This window comes from Penicillium canariense, assembly GCF_028826845.1.
Source record: "Penicillium canariense strain IBT 26290 chromosome Unknown utg000008l_segment0_segment0, whole genome shotgun sequence".
Taxonomy (NCBI): domain Eukaryota; kingdom Fungi; phylum Ascomycota; class Eurotiomycetes; order Eurotiales; family Aspergillaceae; genus Penicillium; species Penicillium canariense.
In genome coordinates, this window is record NW_026622735.1 from 1,880,102 (window position 1) to 1,892,835 (window position 12,734).

Genomic DNA, 12,734 nt, shown 5'->3' on the forward strand with positions numbered 1-12,734 from the left:
AAGTCTCGTGCAACATCAAGGCCCCTTTCCCGCCCGCCACTAAGCTACCTGCATGAAACAGCTCGAGGTGGGAACAGTTATTCGCGTAATCGCCTTCACCGATACAGGGATGCACTTAATAACGTTGGTATGGTACGGTATAATTCAATTTGGCATTCCACGATGCTGTACTATACGAAAATTCGGTAGAATTAATAGAAGCCAACACACAGTCTGAATCATGAGGAGAGACCTGCCCGCGCGACTCTTTCCTACACGATATGCTGGCTGACTGATGCTACGTGGACTTAAAGTACAAGTAGATGAGAAATATGGCTTGCTCTTGCAGCAACGGTATTATGCGGTTTTGTCGTCACATAGTGATTCCTTAACTCACCAGCCGAGGTGCTGGGAGGAGGTCCTAGCCAATTTTGAAACTGCTAGAATTCCATGGATGATCGGCACGTAGGATAGATAGACATATAACTTCCTATTTTCACCTAGGCCCTTCTTTTACAAAGAGACTACAAATAGACGGAGTACAATGATAAATCATTCAAACCTGCGTACAAAACGCAATGAAGGAAACCCGCCCCGACGCTTGTCCCAGAGCAACCGTGTTACCATGGATCTTGAAACAGCTGTTCGTAGTTGGCCGAAACTCGCAAGGAAGCCAAACGAATTTTTTTCCATTCAGTTTTATCCACTTCCCGTCCTCAATGCATATGTCTAGATACGCATAAGCCGAATGGGACACGGGACTGTCACACATGGACTGAATACGTATGGCGCCTAAGTTAGTGTGAATACACGAACCGTCGTGGGAAAATCCGAGTATAGCGTTCTCTTCGTCAAATTTCCAGGTCTGCAAAAACGCCCCCGTCGCTCGGTCCAAGAGACGCACAGTCTTGCCCCAAGAGCCAGACGCCAGCAGGTGACCGTTGGGCGAGAATGCCACTGACTGAACCACATCTGAATAGCCTTCGAGAGTCTGTGTGAGCGCGCCCGTAGCATGGTCCCATAGACGCACTGTACTGTCCCTAGAGCCAGACGCTAGTAGGTGGCCGTCGGGCGAGAAGGCCACTGACCAAACTATATCTGAATGGCCTTTGATAATCTGCGTAAGCGCGCCCGTGGCGGGGTTCCATAGACGCACTGTCTTATCCCAAGAGCCAGACGCTATTAGGTGACCGTTGGGCGAGAATGCCACTGACTGAACCGCATCTGAATGGCCTTCGAGAGTCTGTGCGAGCGCGCCCGTAGCGGGGTCCCATAGACGCACCGTATTGTCCCTAGAACCAGATGCTAGTAGGTGGCTGTCGGAAGAGAAGGTCACCGAGTAAACTGTACCTGAATGGCCATCGAGAGTTTGCATAAGCGCGCCTGTCGATGGGTCCCAGAGACCCACGGTCCTATCTTCCGAGCCGGACGCCAGTAGGCGACCGTCGGGAGAGAAGGCCACTGACAAGACCGCACCTAAATGCCCTTCAGTAGTCTTCGGAATCGCACGTATCGCTGGGTCCCACAGACAGACGGTCTTGTCCATCGAGGCGGACGCCAGCAGGCGACCGTCGGGAGAGAAGGCCACTGACAAGAACGCATCTGAATGGCCTTCCAGAGTCTGCGCCAACGCGCCCGTAGCTAGTTCCCAGAGGTGTATAGCGTTAAGAGCGCCAGATGCTAGGAAATTGCCTTCCGGCGAGAATGCCACTGACCACACTATATCTAACTGGCCTTCGAGAGTCTGCGTGAGCGCGCCAGTCGATAGGTCCCAGAGACGCACTGTCTTATCACTAGAGCCAGACGCTAGTAGGCGACCGTTGGGCGAGAATGCCACCGAGGAAACCTCATCCAAATAGCCATCGAGAATCTGGGTAAGCGCGCCCGTAGCGGGGTCCCATAGACGCACTGTCTTATCCCAAGAGCCAGACGCTATTAGGTGACCGTTGGGCGAGAATGCCACTGACCACACCATATCTGAATGGCCCTCGATAGTGTGCGTGAGTACGCCCATAGGTAGACCCCAGAGGCGCACTGTCTTATCACTAGAGCCAGATGCTAGTAGTCGGCCGTTAGGCGAAAATGCTACCGAGTTAACATTATGTGAATGGCCTTTGAGAATTTGCGCGAGCGCGCCCGTGGATAGGTCCCAGAGGCACACTGTCTTATCCCAAGAGCCAGACGCTAGTAGGCGACTGTCAGGACTGAAGGCCACCGAAAAAACCAGGTTTGAATGGCCTTTAAGAGTCTGCGTGAGCGCGCCCGTCGATAGGTCCCAGAGGCACACTGTCTTATCATCCGAGCCAGACGCTAGTAGATGACCGTCGGGCGAGAATGCAACGCAAAAGACCTCAGATAAATGGCCATCGAGAGTCTGTAATTCTGCACCCCATCCTTCCTCAACCAGTGGCAACTGGTATACCCAAGCAGGAAGCTCATGTTCGAACTCTTTCCGGATTATTGCCGTTCGGGGCGCAAATATAAGCCCCGCACAATAAACCTGAAGAGGCACTTGATCAATCATCTGGCGATTTTTCAGAATAAAGCGCTTTGCGTCTTGAAGAAAATCCAGATTCATGGAAGAGCCGTCGTTCTAAAGCTGTTAGTGCAAATATTATATGACTATTTTCGGAACTTACCGATAAGGCCATTTGGAAGTGATTAAGAATACCTAGTATTTCCGACGTAAGGCCTAGTAGACTCATTGCTTCCACCCAGTGCAAGAAATGAGTGTGGAGAAACAAGAAAGCATCGTGAACCATATCAGTGATGTCTGTACATTGGAGCAGATGATGTGCCCAATACTGACAGGCATATTTCAGTTCGGGAGATATATAATGCTGAATCGAATCCTTGCTAATTTCATTGCATTGCGTGCCTTCGCTCGGCAGGTTGCAGATATTTCTCCCTAAGCTGTGCTGCATAATCTGAAGGCATTGTGCTGTAAGACGATGATTTGCGTATTTCTCATCGATCCAGAATTTGCTTTTTCGTTTGTGGTGATCTAAGAGAAAATCTCGGAATGATAGGTGGAGGAGCCTGACGGGGGTGTCGAAATTGTTCGGTACACTGAGCACCGAGTGGAGCTGATCTAATCGGCATTTTATGTCGTCTTGCTCTCTACCCACAAGCTGGCTAAGAGACTTGATCGAAAGCGGAGTCGTGAGAATAATGATAATCCCGACAATCTCCTTGAACTCTTCGAGTAATTGTTGCGACTCCTCTTCATCCTGGCCAGTGAGAAGTTGCTTCAGCACGGGAATATATGTGCTGTCCATCTTAGAGACGTAGGTTGATTGGTCTGTCAATATCGCTTCAAGTCGCTTTTGAGGGTTCCAATTCATATCACCGATGAAACGACATAAGGTAGCAGCTGCAATGAATAAAGGGACAGCCCTATCAACCAATTCCTTAGTAGCTGCGTCTCCAGGCCAGTCTGGTGGAAATGAGCGGCTCTGTTTTATGCGCAGTAACTGATCCTCAAAATACAAAGATATGTCGTGCTCTATAACTGGTTTTGCGATCTCATGGAGGACAACATCCTGATAGGCACCGGTGATCCCTTTGAAGCCCAGCCTGATCGGCAGTTCAGGTCTGCTTGTCAACAAAAATTGGAAGTGCACGGAGGTTGACTTTTGAACTTGTGGCAAGAGCCGGAGAATGAGCCCTATGTCTTCTTCCAAATCGCACTCATCTAAAGCATCAATCACGATCACTTTGGTTGTGGTCTCCCCGTAATGCTCAATCTCAAATAGTGGATCCAGTAGAAGCTTTTCAAATTGTTCCCTTAATACCTTTTCCGAAATATTGGGGTCATCATCAATCGCCTTAAGAACCCGAGGCAGCATTTGAGGTATGCTGACGACCAGTTGCTCAGTCAATGTTGGGAAAAGCTTCTTTGCTGATCCTCGGTCCTCTTCGCCTCTCTTGAAGAAGAAGCTCGCCCCGAGAAGCGACTGCTCTTTAAGACGGCTTGCAACTGTTCGAGAGATTGTTGATTTCCCTGTTCCTGCCATACCGTTCAACCAGAATATGGATTTTCCGTGCGGAGATTTTGCCCACTCTTCGATTTCTCGAAGCAGGTCAGTTCTGGTCCCCGGGAGACATTCACTATGTTGAATGTCGTAGGAGTCGAATGCTGCTCCTTTTGCAGTCCGTAGACTGCTAAGATCCATCTTTTTGTGGATCGAATGGGTAGACTTCCTGGATCAGTGTCAGAGTTGGCCCTTGAAATCAATAATTAAGAGATCGGAGTATGGCCTGGAGCCTACATTTGATCAACCTGCAGGGACAAAGCAAACGTTGATTTATACCCTTCAAGCTCCATGATAGCATGATCTACCTCCAACCTTGTCAAGGGCCACTTGAAGGCTCGAAGTCCCCATGTCCTCATCCGTCTTTGCGTCACTTGTGGATCAATCTTCTCTTTCAAACTTGTGAGTGCTAACGAGCATTCGGCAATATTGTCGATCAGGCCTTGCGTAGCAGTAAGTTGCTTGCCATTAGATCCACGGGTCAGTTCATCGAGAGATTGAAGAACGTTGGCAAGGGCCGCGACCTGCTCTTGGAAGCGCTGGATATCCCGTCTCGCGTTCTTGACGTTGTTGAGATATTGCCCACATATTTGGACGATACTTCCGGTCAACTGGATAACTGCGATAACGCTTGCTGCACCCGAAAGAGGATCCATGATCAACAAGGTTTCGACAGCCAAGCCTTCCACAGTGTAGACGATACAAGGGTCAGAAAATAAGGATAATAGACAAAAATAGAGCCCATGCCATTCAAAGAGGGGTAGGCGTCAAAGCGAGGCTGAGAATAAAACTGGATCCTGATTGGCGCTTACTCGATCTGTTGAAACACGTGCCCAAGACAAAGGGCCGCTCATTTCTGCCCAAGTGGAAACCCATCCAACCATTGGCCACGCCGGGATCAATTCAGTTGAATATGACACTTAATGTGATATCTCGAAGAAGGGACACTTTAGAGAGCAGAAATCGGTCTAGCGGCCTGTGAGTGTGCATTGGGGACTGCCATAAGGGGGCGGTGAAGTGGGTCCGCACGACCAATGTGGATCATTGCCAATTGTCCTCTTGACATGTTCCTTCGTAGCGATCACGAAATAATCGTTTTCATCTCCACTTTCATCAGTATCATCTCTGGTGATGTTACCACATCACTTCGGTGGTAGTCACTTGCTTCCGACAACACCGAACCAAAACGAATCATACAGCGGATGCTACCCCGCTGCCGCTAGATACTACCAATGCAGACAGCCGAATCCCTAGCTCTCAATGACCGAAGCCCGTGCGATCGTTACCCCACAGCCGATGTGGTCGAAAGTGGTCCCGAGACGGCGCTCCACTCGAAAGATATAGATCCGGTACACGCGATGGTACCTGGCACCACACCCGCAGACTGTTTCCCTCTTCATCTCCCAGCTAGCCCAGACCACCATGTCGGACGATACACCTAAGAACCTCCGCCCACTCAACCGGTACATCACCACCCATAATCCAGACGGCAAAGCCATATTCTCCAATGCGCTGTCAGAGGAAATGCCCATCCAGCGCATGAAAGATGGCGCAGACTTCAGTCTCGCGTATACCTCCAACCACTTCCCCGCCCAGCTGAACGACGACACCGACATCAAGGACTACACGGGCTACCTCTCCAATCCCCCGGGCATTACGATTTCGAGTGGAAATGTGTGTCGCATCGTGGATATCCAGCCCGGCGCGATGAGTCCGATGCACCGCACCGTGTCGCTGGATTATGGGGTCGTGCTCGAGGGCGAAGTTGAACTTGTGCTGGACTCGGGAGAAACGAGGGTTCTGAAGCGGGGAGATGTTGCTGTTCAGCGCGGCACCAACCATGCCTGGCGCAATGTGACGCCGGATACCGTCGACCCGGTTACCAAGGAGAGGACGCCGCAGTGGGCGCGCATGCTGTATGTGCTTGCGCCGGCGCAGCCTATGGAGATTGGAGGGAAGAGTTTGGGCGAGGTTGTGGATGGCATTGGGGTTCGAGCTAGCACCTGAAACCTAAATAGATACATAGATGTGAAGGATCATGAAATTCAAAGGATCTAGCGAGTAAATATGGTGCTATGACTACGGTAGCACAGGTAATGCCGGATCTGCATGCAGATGGCGCGTATAGGTATTCCTTGAGATGAATAATAACTATAGACTCCGTATGCAGTAGACACTGAACAGAAGATATACACAGGTGGTAATAGTAAGCAGCTAACCACGCATCCTCACATATACCCAAGTATAGTAGCCCACTGTTGACACTGTTGCAATAAGCGATGCCAGAGTGAGAACACCGCCCGTAATGATGCCTTGCTCGAAGAAACCAATCTTGAATCCAGGTGGCTGCTTTGTTGCTGGCAGAGGGGCCAAGGTCTCCCGCCACAGTGCATCGGACTTTACGGTACTTTCGTTCTCGAGAATAGTCTGTGCTGTATAAGCGCTGGCAGAGGGATTGATGAGGTGGGGCCTTGGTTTCTGAAACTGTGATGTCGCGTAGCGGGTGTCGGGGCTGTAAGGTGCGTTTCGGGGAAGGGCAGGGCCAACTAGTTGAGTTAGGATATATTGGTCAAAGGGGAAAATAAACAATTACCCCGTTTGGGGAGAGGGTGGAAGAGACAAGGCGGACGTACTCAGCATATGGCTGGGAACATGGTTCACCCAGGCGATGTCAGCGTCGATAAATTGCGTTAGATACTTGGCTGAAGCAGGAGCTGCAAAGGCATAAAGGGCCGTGAGGGTTCCATCGCTAGGTTTGGTTGGTTAATCCCAAATCTGGAAGCAATTTTGAACAAAAGTCTTACAAGTTGACATCGATAGCATCATCCAAGCTAGTGACTGGATGAACCAGCAACACCTTCTCGTCGATCTTCCTCTTCAACAGAGCGGAGTTCCTTTACCAGTCAGTGGGTATGTCAGTTATCTGCAGCAGGTGAGTTGCAACTTACCGATCCTGCACCTCGACGACACCCCAATTACTGCCTGATACCAAAATGCGCGCAGTGCGGTCTTTCTGGATCGAGTCGAGCACTCCGGATCGTCGCGGCGAAACTGATATCTGCCTTCCCTCGCCATTCTCTCCTGCAAGATATTTTGAGGCATGCTGAATGACAGCTTCGACAAATGGTTTCATAACAAACTCATTTACCAACACCACATCCGGCGAGTATGCCGAGCGCCCACCAAGGGCAAATCGAGCAGCCACGAGCGACTGCGCTGCTTCAGTAACCATTGCTGTGCGATCAACAACTGCAACACTTCGCGAGGTTCCTGGTGAGATGAGTCCAGCCGAGGCGTCCGATCCCGTTTGCACAACCAGGAGCGCCTTGCTCATAAATGAAGTATCAGGCCGTTGACTCGTAATCGCAAAGGTATCGTGATCCAATGCGCCCGGCAGAATCCGACGCAGGAGTCCAGGCAAGGACATGGTTGTTTGAGGGAGCTGTAGAAGCCCAATATCAGCCTGCCAGTACTCAGTGGCCGTTAAGTAGATCCACTCACCTCCAAAACAATACAGTTTCCTGCAGCCAAGGCCGCCGTCATCGCAGACATGACCGAGAAGAACAGGGTATGCGTGGATGGAACGATGTACACAATACCAGCACCCCGCGCATTTTCCAGGTTGTCCTTCCCATGCGCAATGCGATATTCAACCTCCAAGTCCTTTTGCAAGCTCAGGGACATATAGTGAGTCCGCAGCTCTTGCAGCGCGAGAACAATTTCTGCCCGGACTTCCTGCTGCGTGTGTCCCGAGTCGCTGCGAATTGCATCGTGGATTTCGGCAACATGTTCGACCAGCACCGATTGGAGACGATCGAACTGCCCTTGACGGTACCTCGTGTTCTGGGTGCGACCGTCGATATTAGCGGCGAGGACGCGGGAGAGATCCATGACGACTGTGTTCAGGTGGGAGCAAACTGCTGCAGCGAGAAGGAAAGCTTCCAAAACTCTTGAAGCAGCGCATGCCTGCACATTTTTGCGCTGGGAGGCTTTCATACAAGCTCGCCCCCGAGGCTCGTTCGACTGTCGGGATGTGGGGGAAATGCGGGCGCCCGCAAATCGCCCATTTGGACGCCGGCCAGAACGACAATTCCATCGTGCCGAGAGATTCTTGGTGAGTCGGTCTAGTTATCTCCGAGAGAATATGAGAATACTCGACACACTCAGCGCGCCGGTCTCGACGCTCTTCTGCTCTTTCTCCAGCTTTTGCTCGCGCGCCATCATGTCCGTAACTACCACTTCCACCACGACCGGTTCGCTGTCCGCTCTCGCCGACTATGAAGTCCATCATAGCGGGTCTGAGCCAGATGCCTCTGCTGCGCCTGTAAATATAGGCCAACCGACTGACTGGCCGACGCATCATCGCCGTATGCCCGCGTATCGTCCCGCAAATCCACAACTCGACCGAACGGATCGCCCTGCGGGCAATGGGCATCCGGCAGAGTATGCTTTCATTCAGATCATGTTGCACGGCGTATGGCTGAATGCGGTATGAAACGAAATTCCTTTGGTAGATGAGAGGATTGAGATAAAGACACTAACGATCAGCAGTCCGTCGCTCGACTGTGGCGATTTACCGGTGGGAGGATCAACGATAAGATATTCCATTACGAAGTCGGCGGGGAGTGGTAGTTGGCTTTGGTTGAATGTGGAGTGCTGGGATCGGCTGTATGTCCGGCATTATCTCTCTTTTTCACTTTGCTTCAATTGAATTATCTGGCCGGCCTGCCACCTTGACGATAACCAGCCGAGGCCTGAGCCTGTTTATAATCTTAATTGTCTTGCAACGAGCTTGGAGGGGCAAGACTGCCATTCGCGGTGTGGGTAGCCCACTGGTGCTGAATATATATCTCACGGATCGGCAGGATGTGAGGCTCACAACTGGATTCTGCGGAACTTCCGCAGTGTCAACATCCCGAAGCGTACAAACAACAACGTCCCCATCGCACATCCCGACACAAGACACGCAAAAGCATAAGGGCTATCCTCCAAATAGTTGATAACATTCATGCCGTAGAGACCGGCCACAAAGGTCGACACCGCAAAGCCCACCATACAAATCTCCAGTTGCGCCTCAAAGACCATAATCTGGTTGCGCCGCACATCGAGAGTCCACTGGAAGGCATCTTGTGTGCGGTGCACTTGGATCATTAATGCGCGTGCAGACTCGATAATCGCGTCATGGCTTTTATAGTATGCCTCGAGTAGGTATTCGACTTCTTGGTGGTCTTCGATGGCGTGTGGTTTGCCGGCCCGTTGGTCGCTGAGGTACATGGCGGCGAGATCCTCATCGTTGCTAAGCAGTTCTTGCAGCGCGGTGCGCAGTTGCCGGGCTCGTTGTTCGATGTCAATTAGCTTCTTGCCGTTCTCCAGCAATGTCCGCGGTCCAGCTGAAGCGATATCTTCGCTTTGTAGATCTTGCAGGCTGTCGTCGATCTCCTTGCACACCAGCGAGTGCTCCGCCTCCAGGTGTGCAGTCACGGAGGCCAGAGCGGCCTCAAAAACGCGGAGCTCATAGGGAAGATAAACCGGGAAGCCAGATTCTTGATTGCCGCGCAGTTTGCTCTGGAGATCAGTCACAAAGATTTCCTCGAGGAAGGCACGGGGTTCGCTGTCCTTCGAACCCGTGCGAATCAGGAGAACCCGGTCCGATTGTACAAGCAATCGCAAAGAGAACAGACTGAGAAAGATGGTTGAGGGGCGAATGACAAAATGGGGGACGCCTTCCGAAACGAGATCCGCCGTCCGGAGGTCGCGGCCGTCCACCCCGTACTGTTGAGCGATGTCTGCCTTGGTCAGGCGAGTCTCGGGCGTCTCGATAGCTCCCGTGGCATCAAAGATGGTGCAAGTCAGCTCGGTTGTGCCGTTCATGCGCCCGTGGGATAATGTGAGAGAGAGGTCTAATATATCTTGTGCCGAGGGTTTCTCGTGATTCCAACGGGGGTGTTGCGTGACATTGAGAGCTTTCGCCGGAATATCAATTCCTCCTGGTCTTGCTGCGAAGGAAATCGTCCGTTTAGAAATGGCATTGTGATTCCGAGTGCCGGATATTCCAGGGCCGAGAAAGTAGGATCGTCCAAGCCGAGTGCATTGTGGTCGGCATTCTTTAAACACGCTCGATAACAGCGTGATCGTGAAGGTGTGTCGCATGGTAGTAATTAATTGGATGATGAATTAGACTCCTCCGCTTTCTCCGCTAGATTGAATGTGCCCTGCCAAGGATTCCTTGGGTCTATTGAGGATATCTGCTGTTCTCGTCGAATGTGTTCCTTTCCCGCGTGCCTTTCGAGGGGGAAAGCGTCATCGCGAACCGTCCCGTTCGCACGTGCCACGCTGTCCATGCGAAGCTCCGGTTGGCTACGCACGCCGCGATTGTTCCGGCAATTTGGTTTTCTTGCACAGCGGATGGATCATAGCGAAGATGGCTTCGATCAGCAGCTTGAGCCATTTGATCATTGTCTGTGGTCATGCTATATATACTGGGGGCCCAAACCACGGAGCTAGCGAGAGCGAATGGTACGTGATGCTCAAAATAAAGAACCCAACCTTGGAAGCTTGTATCATAACCTTGATAACTCGTTCAGGTTAATAGAATCCTTCCAGAAGGGCGAGACGCCGACCTTTGTCAACCATGCTAAGGCGGGACTGCGAGCGCTGGCAGATGATCCCCAGGGTTTACTTGTTTTCTCGGGGTCAGTAGCCTGCGACTATACACCAGCTATAGCTCATACATTCTCTTGACAGCGGCGCAACGAAGAAGCTGAGAACAGATCTCAGCGAAGGGCAATCATACCTCGTAGGGTCGCTTGACGCTCTCAGTGATGAAAACAACAGACTGATTGAAGAACACAGAACCTTGCCCTGGAGAACAACTATTTCCAGAATGAAGCTGACCGGCCCCGAATCGACCCATCGAGGGTTATCGCCGAACCTCATGCAACAGATTCCTACCAAAATGGGTTGTTTTCGCTGCTTCAATTTCGATTCTACACAGGTGTTTACCCACGGCGCGTGACTGTCGTGACACACGAGTTTAAGCGAGCGCGGTTTATGGAATGTCACTTTCCTGCTCTGGGATTATTGCCTCTCTCTGGTAGAGAAGAGTTCATCGATGCTGACAGGGTTGCTGTGATTGGGATCAATCCTCCAGAGGAAGTCACCACCGCAGAATCTCTCATCCAAGGCGAATCACTGAGAGGGATTGGACTATGGAGACGAGATCTATACGGCGTGGCCCAAGACCTTGCAGGGAAACGGAGCAATCGAGGTTGGTCTCCAGGCATGACGCAGCAAGAGTTTGTCAACAGGGGCCTCGAGGATGCCGTGGAGCAGTTGGTCTGTTGGGACGGTGGAGCAGGGAACGAATGGTTCCCGAACATGTCAGAATTGCCCTGGTACTATGGGAACTCGGTATGATGATGATCACCATCATTCCAGTTAAGGCATAATGCAGTATTCATTAGATACCATATCTCATAGGCATTTCAATAAAAAAGACAAAACGCGACCCGGCCAAACGCCAATGCAAGCTGTATCTCTCGTATCCGATCATGAAACGCCATCCAACATCGCATATTCAGTCGGCCAGCCGATAGCTAACCAGAGTGCCCACCCGGTGGTTGTTGGTGCTGAAGCTTCGTAGCTGGACCTTCTCTGCGTTCTTAATTTCCTTGGCATCACTGTCGCCCCATTCCACGGGCACTTCCGAATCGGCGTCGGCGTAGACGAGGACGTTGAATGTGCAGTCACCATCGAGGACGGGGAGGAAGGTGACAGAGGCGGTGATTTGGCGGAAGATGGCCTGGATCTCCTCTTGGATCTCTTTCTCGGTTTTCTCGACCGGCTCCGAAGCTTGGGCGTTCTCAGCTCTGTTCAATTCGAACCAAATCGTTAGCACAGGCCCAAGGGTTCGACGACAGAAGCTTTGGGAATAGGAATAGGCATATCTACTCAGGAACGGCGTTCTCTCCATCGCCCGCTTTGCGAGAACTCAGGGTCTTGGAGCTTCTGCCAAAGATTTCAACGTCAAACTGCCAGCGCTCCACATGTTCTCCGGTCTCCTTGTCGGTGATGACGACCACAAGTTTCGAGATCTTGCCGCCGGCCATCCATTTGTTTAGCTGTGACATGATCTTCTTAATGTATGCTTTCACCTGATCATCCGCCGATACTAGCACAAGGTTAGACTGGAACAAAGGCATGGACGGAGTGTTCGGTGTCGAATCGGGGTTGATGACGATGGGAGGGACGAACCGAGCATATTGAGGCCATATTTCTTAACACTAATATGTATCAGCTGATTGGAACTGGTCGTCACAGGCATCCAGTCTCGACATACGTTGTGAAGTCCTCGGGAGGGTAGACCCCGCGCTGGAATCTGTATGGTTGATCGCGATAAGTGGCTGTTCGCCCAATGTATCACAGCTTGTCACTCACAGGATCGAATTGATCGAGTATTCAAACTGGGGGACTTCTTAGTACTTGAAAAAATATCATGGGAAGAAAGAACTGTGGCTCACGAATTCAGACACTAGCTTGGCCGATCCTATTTGTTTGGTGAGCTTGAGCGTCACAGCCACAAGACATCGAACGGTTACCCACCCCTGATCGACAGCTTATGAACTTTGGACTTATCCTTTGTTTCCGGCATATTGAGATCAATTAGACGCGCCGCACAGCGCAGAGACGAAGGGCAGAGAAGGGGTGGCAGAGGCGAGGTTT

General features: G+C 51.3%; 7 protein-coding genes across 7 annotated transcripts; 3 read left to right on the forward strand and 4 right to left on the reverse strand.

Moving 5' to 3' along the window:
- Positions 1–535: 535 nt before the first annotated feature.
- N7482_010620 (uncharacterized protein) lies at positions 536–4,669 on the reverse strand (the record flags this gene model as incomplete). Its single annotated transcript, XM_056692744.1, has 3 exons — positions 536–2,572; positions 2,619–4,182; positions 4,251–4,669. The coding sequence occupies 3 exons, from the start codon at positions 4,667–4,669 to the stop codon at positions 536–538; spliced, it is 4,020 nt and encodes a 1,339-aa protein (XP_056538701.1).
- A 766-nt stretch (positions 4,670–5,435) lies between these two features.
- N7482_010621 (cupin domain-containing protein) lies at positions 5,436–6,020 on the forward strand (the record flags this gene model as incomplete). Its single annotated transcript, XM_056692745.1, has 1 exon — positions 5,436–6,020. The coding sequence occupies one exon, from the start codon at positions 5,436–5,438 to the stop codon at positions 6,018–6,020; it is 585 nt and encodes a 194-aa protein (XP_056538702.1).
- Positions 6,021–6,227: 207 nt separating this feature from the next.
- On the reverse strand, positions 6,228–7,904 carry N7482_010622 (uncharacterized protein; the record flags this gene model as incomplete). Its single annotated transcript, XM_056692746.1, has 5 exons — positions 6,228–6,559; positions 6,647–6,762; positions 6,818–6,907; positions 6,962–7,455; positions 7,515–7,904. The coding sequence occupies 5 exons, from the start codon at positions 7,902–7,904 to the stop codon at positions 6,228–6,230; spliced, it is 1,422 nt and encodes a 473-aa protein (XP_056538703.1).
- A 331-nt stretch (positions 7,905–8,235) lies between these two features.
- On the forward strand, positions 8,236–8,645 carry N7482_010623 (uncharacterized protein; the record flags this gene model as incomplete). Its single annotated transcript, XM_056692747.1, has 2 exons — positions 8,236–8,502; positions 8,565–8,645. 2 exons carry the CDS (start codon positions 8,236–8,238, stop codon positions 8,643–8,645), a joined length of 348 nt encoding a protein of 115 aa, XP_056538704.1.
- Positions 8,646–8,888: 243 nt separating this feature from the next.
- N7482_010624 (CorA family magnesium transporter) lies at positions 8,889–10,163 on the reverse strand (the record flags this gene model as incomplete). The annotated part of the gene is made up of 1 exon (XM_056692748.1): positions 8,889–10,163. The coding sequence occupies one exon, from the start codon at positions 10,161–10,163 to the stop codon at positions 8,889–8,891; it is 1,275 nt and encodes a 424-aa protein (XP_056538705.1).
- A 271-nt stretch (positions 10,164–10,434) lies between these two features.
- Positions 10,435–11,429, forward strand: N7482_010625 (DUF218 domain protein; the record flags this gene model as incomplete). Its single annotated transcript, XM_056692749.1, has 4 exons — positions 10,435–10,529; positions 10,598–10,705; positions 10,758–10,809; positions 10,866–11,429. The coding sequence occupies 4 exons, from the start codon at positions 10,435–10,437 to the stop codon at positions 11,427–11,429; spliced, it is 819 nt and encodes a 272-aa protein (XP_056538706.1).
- Positions 11,430–11,589: 160 nt separating this feature from the next.
- On the reverse strand, positions 11,590–12,663 carry N7482_010626 (spindle checkpoint protein MAD2; the record flags this gene model as incomplete). The annotated part of the gene is made up of 7 exons (XM_056692750.1): positions 11,590–11,881; positions 11,964–12,183; positions 12,267–12,295; positions 12,352–12,390; positions 12,450–12,475; positions 12,533–12,558; positions 12,615–12,663. 7 exons carry the CDS (start codon positions 12,661–12,663, stop codon positions 11,590–11,592), a joined length of 681 nt encoding a protein of 226 aa, XP_056538707.1.
- Between the last annotated feature and the right edge of the window lie 71 nt (positions 12,664–12,734).